This window comes from Xiphophorus hellerii, chromosome 3, assembly GCF_003331165.1.
Source record: "Xiphophorus hellerii strain 12219 chromosome 3, Xiphophorus_hellerii-4.1, whole genome shotgun sequence".
NCBI classification, from domain to species: Eukaryota; Metazoa; Chordata; class Actinopteri; order Cyprinodontiformes; family Poeciliidae; genus Xiphophorus; species Xiphophorus hellerii.
In genome coordinates this window covers 14,719,979-14,740,319 of record NC_045674.1, presented here as the reverse complement: position 1 = coordinate 14,740,319, position 20,341 = coordinate 14,719,979, and the positions used below count along the sequence as shown (strand labels likewise).

Below are 20,341 nucleotides of genomic sequence, written 5' to 3'. Positions count from 1 at the left end.
TTTCCTTGGACTTTGATTTAGAATAAGGATAAACATAAAAGAGGAAGGATATTCTTTTTTAAAAAGCACATATTCCATCCTAATGCCAAGTAAATCAGATATGAAAACACATTAATGGTACCTTCAGTGTCATTCTTTGTGGAAATTCAATATAATTCAGTGGAAATTTTGCAGGAAAAAAATGGATAGTGGGTTAAATCTCGCAACTGTTATTATATCTGTGTTTAAAAACATGGATTGGTTCTTTTTCATTTCTAGCCAAAGTTATTAAGTGTCATTTTAGAAGATCCAAAGAGCCACAAGTTGCAGACGCCTGCACTACAACAACCTTTCAGAACTACGTTTAACATTTTTACTAAATCTCCAAAGGTACAAAATAATATCTGATGATTAAGACTTGATTTCAAAGGATTCAGTTTGTTTCTGATGTATTTACCAATAGCGATGGGATGCAACGGGTCCTGATGGAGGCGTGTGTGGGTGTGTGTGTGTGGGTGTGTGTGTGTGTGTCAGTACTAGAACCACTTAAAGGATTCTGCAATGGATCAGCATGAAGCACGTGATGCAGCATCCACACACACGTTCTCATGCATGAGGAACTATGCTTTCATCACCAATAAATGATTAACTATGGGTGACACACAAACACATTGTTTTCTTAATTAAACCTGATCTGACAACATTTAAAGCAGGAAAACTAGACTCCTTGGTCGCTATTTTGTCTTTTTGTCTTCAACCCATGCTGAGAGGAAGTGCCTATCCTCTCTTCTTGCTCCTTAAACTCATCCCAGGTCTGTTTCTGCACACAAGCTCATGGGGCCGTGGCTGAGTGCTGATCCGGTTAAAGCATTAGCCTCTGTGGGCAGAAATGGGAAGAAATCTCAGCAGTGAAAAGGAAAAGAATATGAGAGTTGAAGTGAGTTAATTTGCTGCAAGCCAACTGGAGTACTCCTGAAGAGCAGAAAACCTACTGTGAAAACACATTTAAGGACATAAAACACAAGAAGGCAGAAACCGAGAGCAAGGCGGCTCTCTTCAATCCTTTTATTATTTTAACTCAAAATATGTTAAAGCACATTATAAATGATTAAATATACTGTTCCTATGAGTTTAAAACCCCAAAACAGAGTTTTTGGGGGTTTCTTATGTAGAATTTTTTTTTTATCAATCACATATACAGTACAATCAAATAGTTGAGTTTATTCTCTTGGACTAAATTATTGCTGCATGCTTTTGTGTTTCACAATCATGAAAAGTGCCGTGAATTATTGGGAAAATGCGTCAGTAAAGAAGGAAAGAGTCACACACTCCTTTGATGGAGTTCTGTTTTTATTACATCTACTAGTGATGTTTATTGATGTTTATTACATCTAATAAACATCAAAACATTTCCTCTCTACCAGCTGAGTAATTGTGTCTTTGCTGTGACTTTTATTTCACATCTGAATCTAATTTAAAACCTTTCTGATTACTTTAAAGGCTCTCTACAGCCAGACCTCTTCTTACTGGATGGGTTTCGCTTTTCATCTGGAAACCAATCACTTCCTCCTGTCTTCTTTAAAACTTAATGTGCTTAAGTCGTGAATACTTCTTCTTCCCTGGTTTTGGTCCAAAACATTCCAACAGTCCTTGTTACGGTCACTGACCTCTAGGGGCTCTCTTCATGAGAGAGCTCTTTCTTTGTGTTTTCAGATTTACCTGGCTGCCACAGGTGCAATGTGTTGGAGCTCGTCAACCACCCCATAAAGAGCTTCAACCGGAGACGTCAGATCCCTTTTTCTGTGGGCCTTGATCTGATGTGATCTTGTCAGTGAGCTGATTGTGGAGACTTTGGATGGTTTTGCTATGAGCATTCTTGTGAAGCATCAAGTGTATAACTAAAGTTTTGTTTCGATTCACAGTGGAAGCTGGTAGGGATTCTCTGCCATTTTGTTTAACTGTTTTCTCCTGTTTTTTGGTTAGTCAGGGAGTTCAGGTATTGTGCTTTCTTTTTTAGTTCTCTTCTAGAAAGTGTTTCTATTTTACAATTAAGAGTGGGATGTTATGTTTGTTGTTTTGGCCTTGGAGACCCTGAAGTTTAAAGCTTCCCTGTGCTTGTTGTCTACTGTGAGTGACATTTTACTTGAACTGTAAATTAAACTATATTTTTGGTACTGACACCAACTGTTTAGGTTGCCTTCTTTTTGTGTTACACCCAGTGCCAGACTTGACCCTTACTGGTCTTGTGGGGGGTTGTAACAGTCCTAAATATAGTAGTGTAGTATAATCACAAAATCGTGATGGAGTTGTTGATGGAGAGTATGATTTTATTGTCCCATCTATTTTCATTGAAATATATTGTTTCTAAATAACTTTATTTGTGCCTTTGATCGTTTATTCTTGTGGTTAAATTGTCATTTGAAATAAAGTCTTACTCTCTTACCTTGGTTGCTGTTAGAAATTGGGGTAAGAAAAGCCAAGATCTTACTTTAATTTTAACACAAAGACACTAAAGCAACTGAATAAAATATAACATTAAATGCTAAATGTTTAGCAATGATATTGTCCAATATTGTGTTGCCAAACATAATCACAGTTTCTTAAAAAAATGTTTTATCACAACTTCTGAATTGTATTTGCTGTAGTGAACGTTTCAGACTGGGCTCAGCACAGAGCGCTTTTAAATCTGATTCTTTCAGGAACATTTCTGTGAGTTTATTCCTCTGATTGGACAAACACCTGCTGTAATCTTCAGCTTCAAACTCTAACAAGCTGAAATCTTTACTGTCACTGTCTGCATTGATGGATAAATCTGGTTGTGAATTCAAAATGTCATCATTCTTCAGCAACTTTCAGGTACATTTTTGTTTCCTGTCTTTCCCTTTTGTAAATCACTCGACTTACAATGTCATAAGCAAAAAAGGAAACATATATTGTCTTTTTAATGGATTCTAACTCAAATTGAATGGCTGAGAACCTGTTTTTGATTAATTTACATTGTTTCTTTCATGAAATAGTTTCTCTTTCAGACTCAGCCGTATTTGGTCACACTTTTCCCAGCTTTGTCTTCTCCTTCTGTCTACATAAACAAGTAGTCTGTTGTTTTATAAGGATTTGGGGAGATTTAAGATGCTGTGGTTTATCTGCTCTGTCACCTGTCAGCATCCTGATATCCAGACCTAATCCTGAGAGGAATATGGAAATAGGTCTGAAGTCAGGCCAGTAATGTACGTGTGGGTCACTCAACATGACATCGCCTGTAAATCTTCCTCACAGACACGTGAGTCATTGGGTTCATTCTCTGCCACGGCTAACGAGATTCCCCTCGTTAAGTCCTCTAATCTACACTGAAGAGCTGGAGGCGGCGAGGTGCGGAGTGAGTCTCTATCAGGTAATGAGGGAAGCAGGGAAGGAGTTTGTTTTCTCCCGTGAGGACCCAGACCCACGTCTCCCCAGGAGCCCTCTGTCCAGATCGGTTTTCTTTAAACAGGGCTGGCCCCAGGTTGAGGTTCTCCAGGAGAAGCATCTCTCCATCTGCAAGGGTAAGAAATCTCTACGTAGTGTTTTAAGATGTCTGGATAAACAACCTCATCAATATCCTGTGGAGTAAATGGAGTGACATTTGTCACTTTTTGTCCTTGTGTGTAGTTTGGCTTTCTGATTTAGCAACTTACCAGACGTCTTGCTGATGATAAACGCTTCATATGTGTGTGTAAGCGGGGTGTGGGAGGCCTACACCTGAGCATCTGAGCCTTGTCTGACTCCTTGTCCTTGTCCTTGGTAGGTCTCAGCCTGAGTTATTGCTGAGACACATCAGACTGCCAGACTAATACAACATGAGCGAAGGAGAAAGCCATTACACTTCCACACGTCAGCTGTCGAGGAAATAGGGGTGTGGTCGATCCCTCTCCGCCAGCCAAACCGTATCATGGAGTCCGTGGCGAGACTGAAGAAGTCGCTGAGGTCGCCCATGAGGAGGCTGACCAGCTGTGTGGCGGGGCTGAAGGAAAAAAGGTTGTGTGCGAGACCCAGAGGGAAGAAGGGCAGGGACAAGAGAAGGTGCAACATACTGGGGAAGACCCCTCCATTAAAGGCCTCCAAACTCAAAGACCCTTCAATGATTCGATCGTACCAGGCCGACCTGGAGAAACAAAGGCAAGTCGACACAGTTAGAAACAAAGAAGGAAGGAAGTACTTACACTTTCGTTGAAAAATATTGATACCTTTGACATTATTCACATTTTCTGAATAACTTGTGACGGCAACAAACTATCTATTTTACTTAGAGTGGTTCATTCTGATAAAGTGGAAGAAAAATGTTACAATCCCAGTTCCAATGAAGTTGGGACGTTGTGTAAAAGATAAATGAAAACAGAATACAATGATTTGCAAATCCTTTTCAACCTAAGAAAAGATGTTTAATGTTCAAACGGAAATCTTTGTTTTTTGCAAATCTTAACTTATTTGGATTTTGTTGCCAGCAACACATTCTAAAAAGTTGGGACCAATTCACTGAAATTGGGGTTATACATAAGTGTAAAAAAAATTTTAACTAAAAAATAAGAAATTGTCATTTTATTTACATCTCAATCCATTCAAAAGTCACTCAATTAGTAAATTTAATCCATCTGTGTGTAATTTAATCTCAGTTTAAATCCAGCTGTGAAGATCTCTGAGGTTTCTTAGAGAACAAAAAGCAACATGAAGACCAAATGACAGACATTCATATCTTTCACATTTTTATACTTCCATTTGGGTCTAAAGTTCTTCTAAAAATAGTCCGAACTCTCAAAAAAACACCCAGCAGTCTTTTGAAAACGAGTTCATGTTTGTGGTGTCTGGAAAATAAACGGTTTCAAAAACCTCCTGATTACTAAGTCACAATCAACGGACACTGCACCGTTACCTAGCAACCACAGCCAGGCCCAGCCCGTCGCCTAGCAACCTAAGCAGAAATCCAGAAAATGTAAACTGATTTTTTTACTATACTTTGCTGTAAACTACAGTGAACATATCCATGCAACAATCAAATTAAACTATTAACTTTTTTTAGACAGATTCAGAAACTTTGGTTTACAAATAGCAAAAAGAAAATCGTAGAAAAGGTAGAAAAACCCAACAATAACATTGATTAAATATTCAGACATGTATTGTTCGACTAGCTGTGTTTACATCATGTAATTTTTAACTCATATCCCCTATGCAGCGACTGAAGTGATGCCTTAGCTGAACTGTGTCTGAAATATTTCAGCTGTGTTTCCTGTTTGTACAGAAAGCTGCGGGAGGCCATGAACACGCAGAAGAACGCACAGAGGGCAGCTATGAGAGCTCACTTCAGGAGAAAATATCGACTCTCACAGGTGTGTGAGGAAAACAAGACACATAACTCATCGTAATTCAGCTGCAAACTCTGTCTTAGGTTAGAGGTGGACTTTTTGTGTAGATTAAAACCAATGTGCGGTGTTATGGAACATGTTCTATTGGATGCTTAGTAAATTTGGTAACAGAATGCTTTCAGAAAGCCAAATTTTTTCTCAATCCCTTTAGTTAAATCTGACAAAAAATAACAAATATCAAAGTAAAGAGCTGATGCATCCCTCAGCGTCTGGTATTCGTTTTAACTTTAGACTAGATACAGATGGATATGGAATCAGCTCCACTAAAAACAGGAAGGATTCTTGTGGTTTTTTGACAGTATGCGAAGAGATGTTGGTGTTAATATTTATGACATAGACTTTGAACGGAAGAGTGGAAACTGAGATTCAGCCTGAAGACTCCATCGACTGATTACCGTCACAGAATCAACTGCTTTCTTAGCTACTGATTGCTGTTTTAGGAACTGGTGTTAGAGGAACCAAGAGAATCTTCATCTATTTAGTACTTAATTAAGCTTTTAGCCACCTTTGATCACTTCAGTTAAATGTTTTAAAAAATATGCGCTCTCAGACTCAATTTAAGACTGTAAATACATATTATTAAATGATTTATCTGCATTTACATAAATTACACTGAGAGTTCAGTTCTTGTTTCTGTCACCTTTTTGTGGCCTTCAGCCCTTTTTCCTGTTTTGTTTTGCCAACACGATTCAGAGCCCTGAGGACACAAACCACCTGAGGTCTGTTGGCGGCAAAGTATCGCTCCCCCCGGAGCTGTCGAAGATGATTCATCCTGAAACCAGAACCAAGGACGACAGCTTCAACCTGCTTAGCGCCTTCCAAGGCCTCGGCATCAGCAGGGCGGTGTTTACGGGAGGGAAACCCAGCAGGACGTCAACGCCAAGTCACGGAGACTCTTGTAGGGTCATGTAATCAGTGCTGTGTAGATTAACAGAAAGAGGTGGAGTGTGTGATGGTGTAAATTATGATTTTTTTTATGAAATTAGAGGCGTAATTTAATCTCAGCTGCTGACAAAATGACCGAATGCGACTGTGTTGGTTAGAAAATATACGTATTAAACACAATTCAATAAAAGAATATTCAGTAGCAGAATAACTTTAATACCAAAACTGCAAATAAATGGAAATAATGGAAACATTTACTTTAGGGATTGCTTCTATCTATCTATCCACAATAATTTAACATAACATATATAATGATAATTATTATTTTATATATTATAATATTGATAATAATTACTAATATTTTTTATTATTAATAATAATAAATAGAAATAAAACACTACAACAGAAAAGTTACAGTATCAGGCTTCAATTTCTAATGTATGTACTATTTGGAAGATGGGACAGTTTTACCTGAATCGCTAAGGGTCTTTTAGCTCTGACATTAACATGTTTACTGAGTGAATGCTCAGTAAACATTAACATGTCAGAGCTAAAAGACCCTTTTAAAAGTCTTTTCATTGTCGCTGGATTTTGCATGAATCCTTTTAGCTGCTGCTTTTAAAATGGATGGAAACTTTGTGGCCTTGAATATTCTCCTAGTTGGAGCGTTATGAATGGTGCGCATGGATAAATCTTTCCTTTCTGTTCTTTAAACTTTAAACTCTGCTACAGTACGAAACAAATAATGCTGATTCAAAATCTGTATATATTGCTTATATATTTTATACAATGTATATTTCACATGACCACCACATAATGTTTTGTACTCAATATAGTGGAATCTTGTTTGATGCATCATGAATAACAAGTTCATCTCGATTATCTTGACCTGTGGCTTTGGGATGTTTTAACCACTGCAACTTTTCTAGCTTCCTGTAAGGGTTAGCTGCGCTCTACTACTAGTGCTAGCTAGCACATAAACAGAAACAAGCAGCTATTTGATAACATATGTTATTTTATTATTATAAACAATATGTTGTTATTGTTTTATTAGTCTAATTACTCAGTAGGAAAGGTAGGCAGCAGCCTGGCTAATGATGCTGCTCAGTAAACATTATAGATCCAACTGGTGATCTATACACAAGTAAGGAACCTCAGGGATACAATTGTATAAAATGTAAAATGTTTTTTTCAACTTTATGTTGTTTCATCATTTTTTTTTCATTGACTTACTGTAAATATGTAAAGTGCTGTAAAACTTACTTACACCTGTCAGATTTTTTTTTTTTGCCATTTTGTCAAGCTTAAATGTTTGAAATCATCAGAAAAAATTTAAATATTAGGAAAAAGAAAACCAGAGTATTTATAAAGCACAATTTTAAAGTCCAAACTGACCTGACCATTTGTGAAACAACCACTCTTGAGTCTTTTCCATCACGATGGAGACATTTTGACCCACTTTTCTTTGGAGAATTGTTTTATTCTGTCACAATTTCTGGTCACACAGACTCTTTATCTGCCAAGCCAAAACTGTATTTGTTGAGACATTCAGAGGTGAACCTACTGGTGTGCTTTGGGTCATGGTCCTGGTCAAAGGTCATGAGCTGGTGGCTGGATATTCTCCTTCAAGCATTTTCTCCTGCTTTGTTAGTTTTACCAGATTTAAAGCGACGCACGTCTTTTGGAAACTTCTACGCTTGTTTTTTTTTCTCAGTTCACTTTTTCTGTAGATCTTGAGGATCTTCAAGATGTTTTTGGAAAATATGAGGTAATTTTTGGATGCCATTTTATTGGTAAATGAGGAATAATAACATGAAATCAGTCAGTAAGCTCTGCAGTGCTTTAGATTGTGTTCTTGGTCATTTGTTGATGGTTTCTTGGAGTAATTTTGGTCAGCTTGTCACTCCTGGGAAGGTTTAGCGCTGTTCCATGTTTTCTTTATTTGCAGATAACTTTTTAACCCTTTCCAGGTTGAGAATTTCTTTAGATTGGGGCCTGATAATTTTTTATTTTCTTTAGGTCTTGTAGTCATCAGTCATTAAAAGATTTTTGGATTTACTCTGGTTATCTTTGATATTACAATTAGTTTGATCTGAAACATGTAAATGTGACAGAAAAGGGAAAAAAGTTTATATGTGGCTGAATACTTTATCAGGGCTCTGTATGTGTGTACTGTTTATGAGCCAAAGTTTAAGCTCATGTCTTTTTTCTTTCTTTTTTTTTTGCTGTTAAGCTAATTTTAGTAAGCGACTAGGCTTGTTGAAGGTTTTTATACCAAACAGAAAGCGAATAAAATAACCTTGTAACAAGAATTTACTGTCGTGGAAAATTTTATTGAAGACATTTTTGTTGTCCAGCTGGTGTTTCTCTGTTTTGTGTGAACATTCTGGCTCTGTTGTCTTTCTCTTGAACTCTGATGCTCATATTAATAAATCACCACCTCCTATCGGTTCGTTAGAGCAATAAAAATACACATCCAAGGCCTTGTGAGGCTGGAAGTAGAGCAGGAATGTAACCACTCCTGACAACTTTAGATGAGAGTGACCGACACATCGTGGTTGGACCATGAGGAGAGTACAGGGAACATCTGGATCCAGGTTTTTAGGCGTTCTACCTCAAAAGGGTTTTTGTATGACTGCAGCAGGGACTGTGGTGCATGCTAACCTGGAAGGAGGCAAAGGAGCTCTGAAAGCGGTCAGAAGAGGCGGCGTGGATGGACGGGTGAGAGGCTTTGAGGAGATCCCTCATACTGGGAGGAATGGTTGGATCAACCTGCTGAAGTTCTGGAGAGAAAATCGTTTCCAGCAGCTTCACAAGCACATGGAGCGGACCTTCAATGTCCTCGGACCCATTTACAGGTACAGAGAGATGTTTTGTTTGTGCTGTATGTGGTTCAGTGGCGGTTCTAGACCAAATTCACCAGGGGGACCAACAAGCGGCCAGTTCAATCTCCAAAAGATTGAACAAAACAAAACAAAACATCGCTGAACATATGAAGTGAACCAAAGAGCCAGTTGTAGTTCTGGAGCTGCAGGTTGCAGGACCCCTGATCTAGCAGAAGAAAATTATTGTCTCAAAATGGCTGAAGCTAAAAGTGGAACAGAGCAATGAAAGAATTTGACAGAGAAAAAAGCTGAGAAAAAGTTAGTTATAGCTATAGTTAATTATTTTATTGATGTGTATATTAAATCTGTCACATATCTTAATGATTTCTTTTTTATGATGTGTGTTATTAATTATAGAGTAGTTGGGTTTAAAGCCCTGATAATGAATATTCTAAACATCAAACACCTAAAACTGTAAAACTGTGAAAACATCAAATTAAGTTTCTCTAAATGACCAATTGGTTACGGTTTCTGTGCCAGCAGATTTCATCATTCATCACTTCTACTGGGGCCCTGACCCCCTGATGGCTCCGGTCTAGAACCGCCCACAACGTTGTGCCTTTGTTCTTACACCAGCTCTTCTGTCTTTTGAAAGGGAGAAGGTGGGCACTCTTAGCAGCGTGAACATCTTGTTACCGTCTGACATAAGCGAGCTGTTTCAGTCAGAGGGGCTGCACCCTCGACGCATGACCCTGCAGCCGTGGGCCACACACCGAGAGATACGCAACCACAACAAGGGAGTCTTCCTCAAGTCAGTACCCCATCTGCGCTTTAATGACTCCTGTTGAGAAAATACGCACTTCCTTTCTGTCTGCAGAGACTTTTTAGACTCATTGCAGTGCAATCTGGTGATAAATTTTAACTCATGGCAGTTTATGTTTGCATAAAATGTGAGCCAAGTTGGATGAATTGATGCGCAGTATGCTTTACCTTCCGGTCCTTCTTCCCACTCAGAGAGCGTTTGGATGGTAACATGTTCGAAATGCCAGGATGTGTGAAAATTGAGTGAAAAAAAGAAGTGCAAAATCAAAACATAAAACGTGTCAACTTCAAATATGTTTTTATCCCTGAAAGCTTTGCATTTCGTACTTGAGTTCAGACCATGCGATGTTTCGTATTTACAGTTATAGTCAACATATTTGATAGTCACAACATAAAACTACCACACTTTATTTATTTTATGGACATCTTAGAATCCAAGGGCTTTACAAGAGATTCTTATTTATAACAATGAAAACAACAAAACAGTTCTCACAGTTAAGCCAGCAAAAAAAGTAAAAAAAAATCTACTTTGTTTTCAATTGCTGAAAATAAAAGTTATGTCATCAATACATTAAAATGTTATGATAGAAACTTCTCAGAAAATATGTAATTTAGATCTCCAGCTGGATATAAAATCTTCTTTCTTTCTTACAGTCTGAGAGAATATCTTAATGAAAAGATTAAAAAAACCATATTTTTTTTTTGTTTTCATTGTGTTTTCTCAACACAAAAGCCCTTGAATGCCAGACTAATATGAATTTCTTATAGGACTGAAAACTATGTAATTAATTCAAGCGGAAAACCTGGTAAAGGTCAGGTGCATCATCTCATCTCCGAACGCCTGACCAGGCAACTTCTTCTCTTCAATCTGAGAGAGAGGCCACAGTTTACAAAGTTTATTGTTTTTCTTGCATCTGGAAATGCTGGAGAAAAACATTAGTGTTGTGATTTGAACCACTTCCATGATTATGCACATAATCCTTCTAATGGCAGCCAATCTTTATTCACATGCTTTATTTAGTGAGATTCAGGTTATTATCATGCCTCTTTTAACATTTTCACATCTTCTAACTTTACGAAAACATGCTTCAAAGTATTTTGTTGGGATTTTCCACAATAGATGAACAAACAATGGTTGAGAATAGTGAAGTGGATGAAAATGATGCATCCTTTTCATTTTTTAAATAAAAAGATGAAAAGTGTTCCTATCTTTATATTTAGCCTTAACAAAGAACGCAGCAGACAGATCCAGCCACACCAGCACATAATGGTCAATCTAAACTGGTTAAAAGGTGAGCAGACTGATCGAAAATATTGATAATATCAATATCAAGTCAGTATCAGTATCAGTATCAGATCAATACTAGTGTGATAAGATCAATACTTTAGTTTCAGATTCCCTATTAAATTTTTTTTAAATTTTTGTATTATAGTTTGTCAGCTCTACGTTTCAAAACATTTTGTTTTGTTTTACTCACATGACAATTTTTATGCACTTTGTTTTGGAAAACAAATAATGTCAATATATTATCACTAATGCATTTCATAGATACCTGTAAACTTATCTAAATTCTGCACCAGGTTTGAACAAAATAATTCATATTAAAAACCACAAAAACACCTAAAGGCCAGAAGATTGATGATACATCTAAAATTAATAAAAAGTATCAGTATTGGTATTGAAGAGTGGTTAGAAGAAAACCACTGAGGGAAAGTAGCCATAAGATGTAATATTTATAGTTTGAAATGTCATCAACAACAAGGTGGTGGCAGCATCATGCTGATGGGAGGCATTTTTTTTTAGCAGAGAGAGAAAAGCTGGTCAGACTTTTCAGACAATTATTTGTCAAAAGTTACTACTTTGTGTTGGTCCATTACTGGGGTAAGAATTTATCGTATCGTTTATTATTTATTGTGTCATAATAAGAATTTAGATTTTTATTGTTGTCACAATAAATTTCAATTAATTATGTTAAAAAACAACAAAACTCTCTGTATTGTCAGGATTGTTAGTTTTAGTATTGAACAAGCAGTTCAATAAGAACCAATGAAAAAACATTTATTGTTTTTTCTCAATAAATACCAATTTATTTTCAATAAATATGGAAATATGATTAAATGCAATTATTGTGAGCAGTTTAGTGATACAAATCACACTTCTTTACGTAACTGGTGTTATAAAGTAGCATGGTAACAACTGGTTATGTTTCAGGAACAGTATTTGTGTTTGTGGTTCTATGATTGCAGTCACAGCTGTACAGTTATTTAAAAAAGAAGTAATAAATAGTTCTCAAAGTTACTTTTATCACAATAGCACAATTTTTTATCACAAAAAATACCATGATAAAACTTTATGTCCATATCATCAACATCTGGTCTATCACATTAAATCCCAATAAAACACACTGAATCTGTCGAAATGTAGTAAAAGTTTGAGAAGTACAAATACTTTGTATCTACAAATTCCACTCAAGCAAAATCAAGTGGAACAAAACTTAATATGATTTATTGTATCTAGTCTACAGTACAGACCAAAAGTTTGGACACACCTTTTAATTCAATGAGTTTCCTTTATTTTCATGACTATTGACATTGCAGATTCACACTGAAGGCATCAAAACTATGAATAACACATGTGGAAATATGCACTAAACAAAAAAGTGTAAAACAACTGAAAATACCCCTTATATTCTAGTTTCTTCAAAGTAGCAACCTTTTGCTGTGATTACTGCTTTGCACACACTCTGCATTTTCTTGATAAGCTTCAAGAGGTAGTCACCTGAAATGGTTTTCACTTCATAGGTGTGCCCTGTCAGGTTAATAAGTGGGATTTCTTGCCTTATAAATAGTCATGAAAATAAAGAAAACCCATTGAATTAGAAAGGTGTGTCCAAACCTTTGGTCTGTACTGTACATGGTGTAGTTATTGTTGATCTGGGTTTAAAAAAGAGGTTATTATGGTTACAGAAGACAAACAAAAGTAAGATTTTACTTTCTTGTATCACTGGAAACGTCCTTTACTTCTCTGCTTCCCTGCCGCTCTTCTCTGTCCAGGAATGGCGAGGAGTGGAGGTCCGACCGCCTTCAGCTGAACAAGGAGGTGATGCTGAGCTCGTCTGTGAGACGATTCCTCCCCCTCCTTGATGAGGTGTCGAAGGACTTCTGTGGCATGCTGCAGGCCAGGGTGGAGAAGGAAGGGCGAGGAGAGGAGGGCAAGCGGAGCCTCACCATCGATCCCAGTCCTGACCTTTTCCGTTTCGCGCTGGAAGGTCAGGGAGCGTCGTCACCACGCATTTTCATTAGCTGAAGCACCAATAAAGGTCATAATAGTTTGAAAAGTAAAGGAGGGCGGTATATTAAAGCCCACACTGCAAAAAAGACACAAAAACTTTGCACAAGAAACTTACTCTTTCTTGTGCAAATATGTTAGCACTCTTAAAATAAGACAAAACTAACTTAAAAGTACCTTTTCAGCAAGATATAGGAGTTTGTTTTAAGTAAATAATTCCTTAATACTGATGAAAAAGGAGAAATAATCTGCTGGTGGAATAAGACATTTTAACTTATAATATGGGGAAAATGTCTTGTTCCACTGCTACTTTTTTCATCCATATTCATGAATTATTTACTTAAAACAAACTCCTATGTTTTATGCTGAATAGTTCCGTACTAGAGAGTTTTATTTTATTTCAAGTGTACTGAGATATTTGCTAGAGAAACTAAAAATATTTAGTAAGATTTTGTCTTTTTGTAATGCAAAAATCAGCAATTCCAGTCACAAATGCTGACGCGGATGCTGCAGCAACTTCTCACGTCAGAGGAATTACACAACTTACAAAAATATCACTCTTTGGATATGTTTAATACAATTCCATTGAACCAATCATATTAGCTCCATGCTTTAAAGGGAAAGTATTTACAGACTGTACTTGAGCCAAACTTCAGTCTGACCCGAGGCGTATCGTATTGATGAAGCAGGAGGTCAAGGAGAACATGTTCCTTAAACATCAGAAATGATCAAAGCTGCAGTCTTCCTTGCGTCTGTCTGCTCCGCTGCCACATTTGCAAGTGTGAATCCCCTCCTGTGTGACTCAGTGTGAAGATGATAACTTAGTCATGTGGCTCTGATCTAAACGGACCGCAGTGCAAGGAAGGTGTAAAGCCAGACGAGGAATCGGCTCCGGCGAAACTCAGCCCAGGAGGTTTATGTGAGGATAACGAAACGCGAGCACGTCTGACAGTCGATGGATGTGTGAGGAAATGAGCCGCAGCTTCTCCAAGACAACAACTCTGCTTCGCTTTGCAGAGACGGATTTACAAATGAAACAGCAGAGAAACATGCAGATGGATTTAACACACTCAGGGCGAAATAATCACCATTGTGCAAAACCTTTTCACATTTTGTCACATAACATCAACCTTCAGGGTGTTTGTTGGAGATTCTTGTGAAGCATAACTGGGAAGTGGACTGGAGAAGGTAACATCACATTTACACAAATAGAAATCTGAAAAGTGGGACATGCATTTGTATTCAGTTGAGGTGTGCGATAGATCCAATACCAAGTAAATACAAGGCCCGTATTGTCGATACCAATATTGGTACGATGTTGTATATTTAGGTTTGATATATTGTCAAATATCTGACTTTTTCCTTTGAATTATTTTGGTCAAATCTAAGACAAGTTTATAGAAATCTACAAAATTAAATAACATTTTAACATGATTTGTGTGCATTTTTCCTAAATAAATAAAGTACAAAAAATTGATCATTTGAAAGAAATCAAAACAAAAACTTTTTGTTGAGAAATAAATAATAATAATAAAAAAAAATTCAACAGGGAATCTGAAAGTATTGATCTTAGCATGCTAGTATTGATTCAGTATTGATACTGACTTGGTAGCGATATTACTGATATTTTGAATTGATCCGCCCATCTCTGGTATTCAGTGGTTTTCATGTCTAGCCAATAATTATCTGCTGGATTTAGCTGTGGACTTTGACTAGGCCACTGTAACAGATTAATCTACGTTGATCTGTCTGATTTTGGTCATTTTTTTTCCCGGATTAACTTGCATTTTCCTCCATCAACTTTGACACGCTTCCTGAAAAAAAACATCCCTACAGCATGATGCTGCCACCACTGTATTTCAGAGTAGAAATCGTGTGTTCAGGTGATTTCCTGTTTAGTTTTCCTACACACATTAATGTTTTGTCTTATCTAACCAGAGCACATTCTTCTGTCTCACTCTTTCTATATTTGGATGATGAATTGAACACTAATCTGTGGGATGTTCAAAGCTTTAGTATTGCTTTTAACTTCTCTACAGATTTCTCCCCGACTGAATTAAATTTAGAAATTATGTGACGTCAGAAGATAGGATGTCACTCTGGATTTAATCTATGGGTATCAGAGTAAAAGAGACTGAATACAAATGCTTGCCACACTTTTTAGAATTTATCTTACAATAAATACATTTGAAGACTTTTACATGTTGCAGTGAATCTTAAGTTCACAAGCTGAAAATAATTTGCCGAAAGTTTTAACACTGAATTAAAAGCACTGACGGCCCGTCTAATCCTCCCACCTTCTCTTCTTTCCTCGCCTCTGCAGCCAGCTGCCATGTGATCTACGGGGAACGCATCGGCCTCTTCTCCTCCTCTCCTTCTCTGGAGTCTCAGAAGTTCATCTGGGCAGTGGAGCGAATGCTGACAACTACCCCTCCACTCCTGTACCTGCCCCCTCGCCTGCTGCTCTGCATCGGCGCTCCCCTGTGGACCCAACACGCCACAGCCTGGGACCACATCTTCAGTCATGGTGGGAAGCAGCATAGCTCTGATTAGCTTAGGGCAGTGGTGTCCAAATGTTTTGGCGTGGGGGCCAAAAATGTCAATTCGAATTCACAATGAGGGCCACAGAAGTCTCTAAACTCAGTGTTTTAGTGAAATAGGCAAATAAGTCAGATATTTGTAGACAGCTGATCTGTAACTAATTTTAGATTAAAAACATAAGATGTGTCTACATTGTTGACCTGAAAAGAAAAAAAAACTATAAACCATATTCTAAATTTTTCTGATTGATTTGCTTTTTCTAGATTTTTCAGCGACAAAAACAGGATGTGGCTCACTCTTGATTTATTTAGCCAAGTTTATTAAATGGCAGTCCCTGTTAGTATTAAAATTAATTAAATTCAAAAGAAAAGCATTTTTCATTGTAAAATGTTAAATTGTCTATATCTTCTTTGAAATGTCTGGCATCAGTGATAATTTCACCCTAAGATTGTTTTGAAATGAGTATCTGCATCAACTGCCTGGGAAACCAAATTTAAGCCATTGTTAAATTGAAACCAAGGGCCACCCAGAACCCCTCAGAGGGCCGCAAATGGCACCCGGGTTGCACTTTAGACACGCGTGGTTTAGAATAACATCTTTAGTCAGCTGCAGCTTTTCCCCTAACTCAGTTATTCTGCTTCTTCAAGCTCAGGCCAGGATCCAGAGGGCTTATCAGCGGCTCTCATCCTCCCAGGCTCGCCGCTCTGCGACTGGGGCAACTGGGGGCCAGTACACTGGCGTTCTGGGGCAACTCATGGAGAAAGGGCAGCTATCTTTAGACCTCATCAAAGCCAACATCACTGAGCTGATGGCTGGAGGAGTGGACACGGTGTGTGGGCGTGTGTGTGTGTGTGTGTGTTTTGGTGTCCACGTGATAATCGTTCATGGCCAGAGTCCATGTCACGTCTCATTTGATCCTCTCTGCAGACGGCCGTTCCTCTGCAGTTCGCTCTGTTTGAGCTGGGACGCAACCCCGAGGTGCAGGAGAGGGTCAGGCAGCAGGTGAGGACGTCGTACTCACAGGCCGGCGGTGATCCTCAGAAAGCCCTGCAGGGGGCGCCGCTGCTGAAAGCCACAATCAAAGAGGTTCTCAGGTACTTTGATCCAACACTTAAATCTGCTCTGGTGCTTTTGTTGGATTCTACTTCAACAACAGACATTGGGATGAATGGATAATCATTTTCAGATCAATAGAGCAAAATGATATGGAATCGTTTTACAATTTCCATTTCTGAAACCAGGCAAAAAGTCTCACCATGCAAATGACTCAGCAGTTACCAGAGTTAAGACAGTGGAAAGAAAAGCACATCAAAACTATGCACAAAAAGAACAAATAAATCTGAATTATCAAAGATTTACGGTGTATATGTATATGGAGGGATACTAAATTCATCTGTGGAGTCCTCTATCAAGTGGATTAATAAAGAATCTGATTTTACATTAATTACTGAAACAAAAAGGATATTAAGCGATCTTAAAAGCCACATGAAGCAAAATGAAATCAGAAATTTCAAATTTATTTTAGTTAATTTGTTTAATATCCATCATATTGCTTTTTTTTTTTTTGCTACACATTAAAACCATTAAGTTAAAATTCACCCATCATGTTGTTTGGTCTGTTGACATCCAACTCTATTTTTCAATCTAGTTTTTTTTCTCTCCTGATGCAAAGAAAAGTATTTTAAAGCAAGAAAATACTTGAATAAAACCAGATAGTTTGGTGAATAAAAGTTGTTTAGTTGCCTTTCAGTTGTCATGTCAAGCAGCTGTTTCAACTTTGGGATTTTTTTTTATAATGAAGTAAATCTTATTGATGTGTTTTGTTAGAGATTTATGGTTCCTAATTTTTTTTTGGTATCACCTTTCCACCTTTAATAGGAAAGGATTTAATTCAGGTTTTGCTCTCAGATGTGTTTTTTGTAAGACTATTTGGAGGAGAAACTTTAGGATAGTGAACATTAAAACAAAGAAATTATATAGTGTTTAATTTTGTTTTTAATAAAGTGGTAAACTTAATCTGCAACACAATACAACCAAAAAATCTATTTTTATGTCTTATACATTAAGCAACTAAACTATGTCGTTTTTTAAAATGATTTCATTTGAAATATTTTGATTCGAAGCAACGACTTTCAGTAATTATCTTTAAATCTAAAACAAAAACACCAGCAGCAGCTGTGACTTTGAAACAGGAATAACCTCCAGTAATGGATAATTTGTTCCTTTGGACCAGTAGAGCAGGAAAAGCAATCAGAGATTGGGAACAGCTTCCTGGAGTATGTGCTTTCATTAAAGGGACACCTGAGGTTGTGTTGGGAATTAATTGACAGGAAAAAAGATTTAAATTGCTGGAAATATCAGTGCTTATTGGTTTGTGTCAGGTTGTACCCGGTGGGGATCACAGTGCAGAGATATCCTGTCAGAGATATTGTTCTCCAGAACTACCACATACCTGCAGGGGTAAGTGTTGCCCACTTTCCATGCTTACCCAACATGCCCTAAAGCATGATGGTTACGAGTTTGATATCCCATCTGCAGACGATGGTCCAGGCCTGCCTATATCCGATGGGAAGGAGCTCCCAGGTGTTCGAGGATCCGCTGCGGTTTGATCCGGGCCGCTGGGGCAGCAGCAGCAAGGAGGACGGGCGGAGAGGAGAGGGACAGGGGTTTCGCTCTCTGGCCTTTGGGTTTGGGGCGAGGCAGTGCGTCGGGAGGAGGATTGCTGAGAACGAGATGCAACTCTTGCTCATGCATGTGAGTCACAGCAGACAGGGCGGGAGGAAGAGAACAAGGATGAGGGAGGGAGTGAAAAGCAAAGAGGGGGCGGGGGAGACAGAAGATAGTACTATCTTAACCATTGTATGCTGAGTAATGTTAAGTAAAACTACCAGAGACACAGAAAAATCAAGGAATATGCTGGCAAAAATCCTGAATGTAAAGTTGAGTCTCAGGTATTTCTCAATAGCCCAAGCATGTAAAAAAACACCCAGCTGTTTTGTTGGCAGCAACTTAATGTTTTTTGATGTCTGGAAAATTACCTGTTTCAAAAACCTCCCAACTGCTAAGTCACTCTGTGCAGTTACCTAGCTACCGCAGCAGAACCCAGCCCCGTTACCTAGCAACCCAAGCTCCAGCACCTTTAGTCAGCTGGTTTTATAGCTGTATGTGCTGCACAATGGCTGCTGGAAAAGACGAGTAGTGCAAAGTTTACACTTTTAATGGACTTTTAGTGCAACTTTGCACCAATAGTGTCTATTTACTGAATGACACTTCATGACAACAGTTGTAAACATTGATAAAGATTCCTTCCTGTTCATGACTGATATGTCATGTTTCTGACAGTCATGTCAGTCTTATGCTCACCCCTTCAAATAAAGTGTTACCATGTTTTGCTGTTGACTTAGAAACTACTTGCTGATTTCTTGTTGTTTGTGCAGGGTGCTCTACTTCTGCTGTTCAAAGATGTCTGATTGGTTACTTGGATTTAAAGTGACAAGAGGCCCTAAAACATTGAAAACATCTAAAACATCCTTTCATTGTGAAAGGAGCTCAAAATAGACAAAACTGATCAGACAGAAATCTCGTTATCTAAGAATAATTTTGTTAAAGAAATTAAATAAATATGTTTTGTATAACTCATGGAACTATCTTGACCTGTTCAAGGAAGCATAATATTTCACCTTTAATTTGTGGCATACACTAATCAGTGGGGAACTTGGAGTTAAGTACTTTGACTAGGAACAGATTGATATGCGGCAGGAGAAAGTTTAATTGGACTCTCACCTATTGAATTGCAAATTCAATAGGTGAATTTTACCTATTGAAAAACATTTGCCTGTGGCACCTACCTAAAGTCCTCTGCTATATTTTATTAAAATGTCCACCTTTAAACCTTGGTTATTCACAGATAGCTTAGAAAAAAAGTGAAATACAAACCTGTTCTTTGTTGTTGTTGTTTTTTGTCTTTAGGGTTTGTTCAGTCATCTCTGCATTAGGAATAGTCAAACTAAAGCTTCACCTATAGCAACATGTGTGATTGAAATATTTTTAGCTGGAGATATTCAAGACTAAACACAGTGCAGTTTTTCTTGTGGCAGAAGTTTTACCTGCTCAAATCATTTTAAATTTAAAGTAAATGAAAAAAATGAAGCAGTATAAAATGAAATGAATTAAGAAAAAAATCTGAAGCACTAAGCTTAATCCCTCTAAAGTCTGCTCTGCCTCTCGTCTTTCCTCTCCCCTGGTCCTGCCTTCATCCTCCTCTCTCTGTTCAGATCCTGCTCAACTTCCATCTCAGCGTGCCGTCCTCAGAGGACATCAAAACCAACCTCACCCTCATCCTGCAGCCAGAGACTCCTCCGAGGATCACGTTCACCAAGCTCTGACACACAGGAAGGGAAACCTTTTATCATCCAACACGTTTTATTCACCAAGTTTAGCTCAGTTTAACTCCTCTCTCCTGGTTGTAGCTGAACTGGGAGCTCCATATCCTTTCTCATGCTTTGTATTCATCTACAATGGAGTCAAATAAAGGATGATTTTCCTCCCTTGTGTTCTGTGACTGAACTGTTGTCATTTCTGTCCATGAGATGGCGCTAAGACTC

At 37.9% G+C, this 20,341-nt stretch overlaps 1 protein-coding gene across 1 annotated transcript; it reads left to right on the top strand.

The window, feature by feature from the left end:
- The first annotated feature begins 8,777 nt into the window (after window positions 1-8,777).
- On the top strand, window positions 8,778-20,290 carry cyp11c1 (cytochrome P450, family 11, subfamily C, polypeptide 1). The gene is made up of 9 exons (XM_032556018.1): window positions 8,778-9,118; window positions 9,741-9,896; window positions 12,962-13,176; window positions 15,520-15,723; window positions 16,385-16,566; window positions 16,665-16,831; window positions 18,119-18,197; window positions 18,276-18,491; window positions 20,012-20,290. Exons 1-9 carry the CDS (start codon window positions 8,826-8,828, stop codon window positions 20,120-20,122), a joined length of 1,623 nt encoding a protein of 540 aa, XP_032411909.1. The 5' UTR covers window positions 8,778-8,825; the 3' UTR covers window positions 20,123-20,290.
- Window positions 20,291-20,341: the final 51 nt, after the last annotated feature.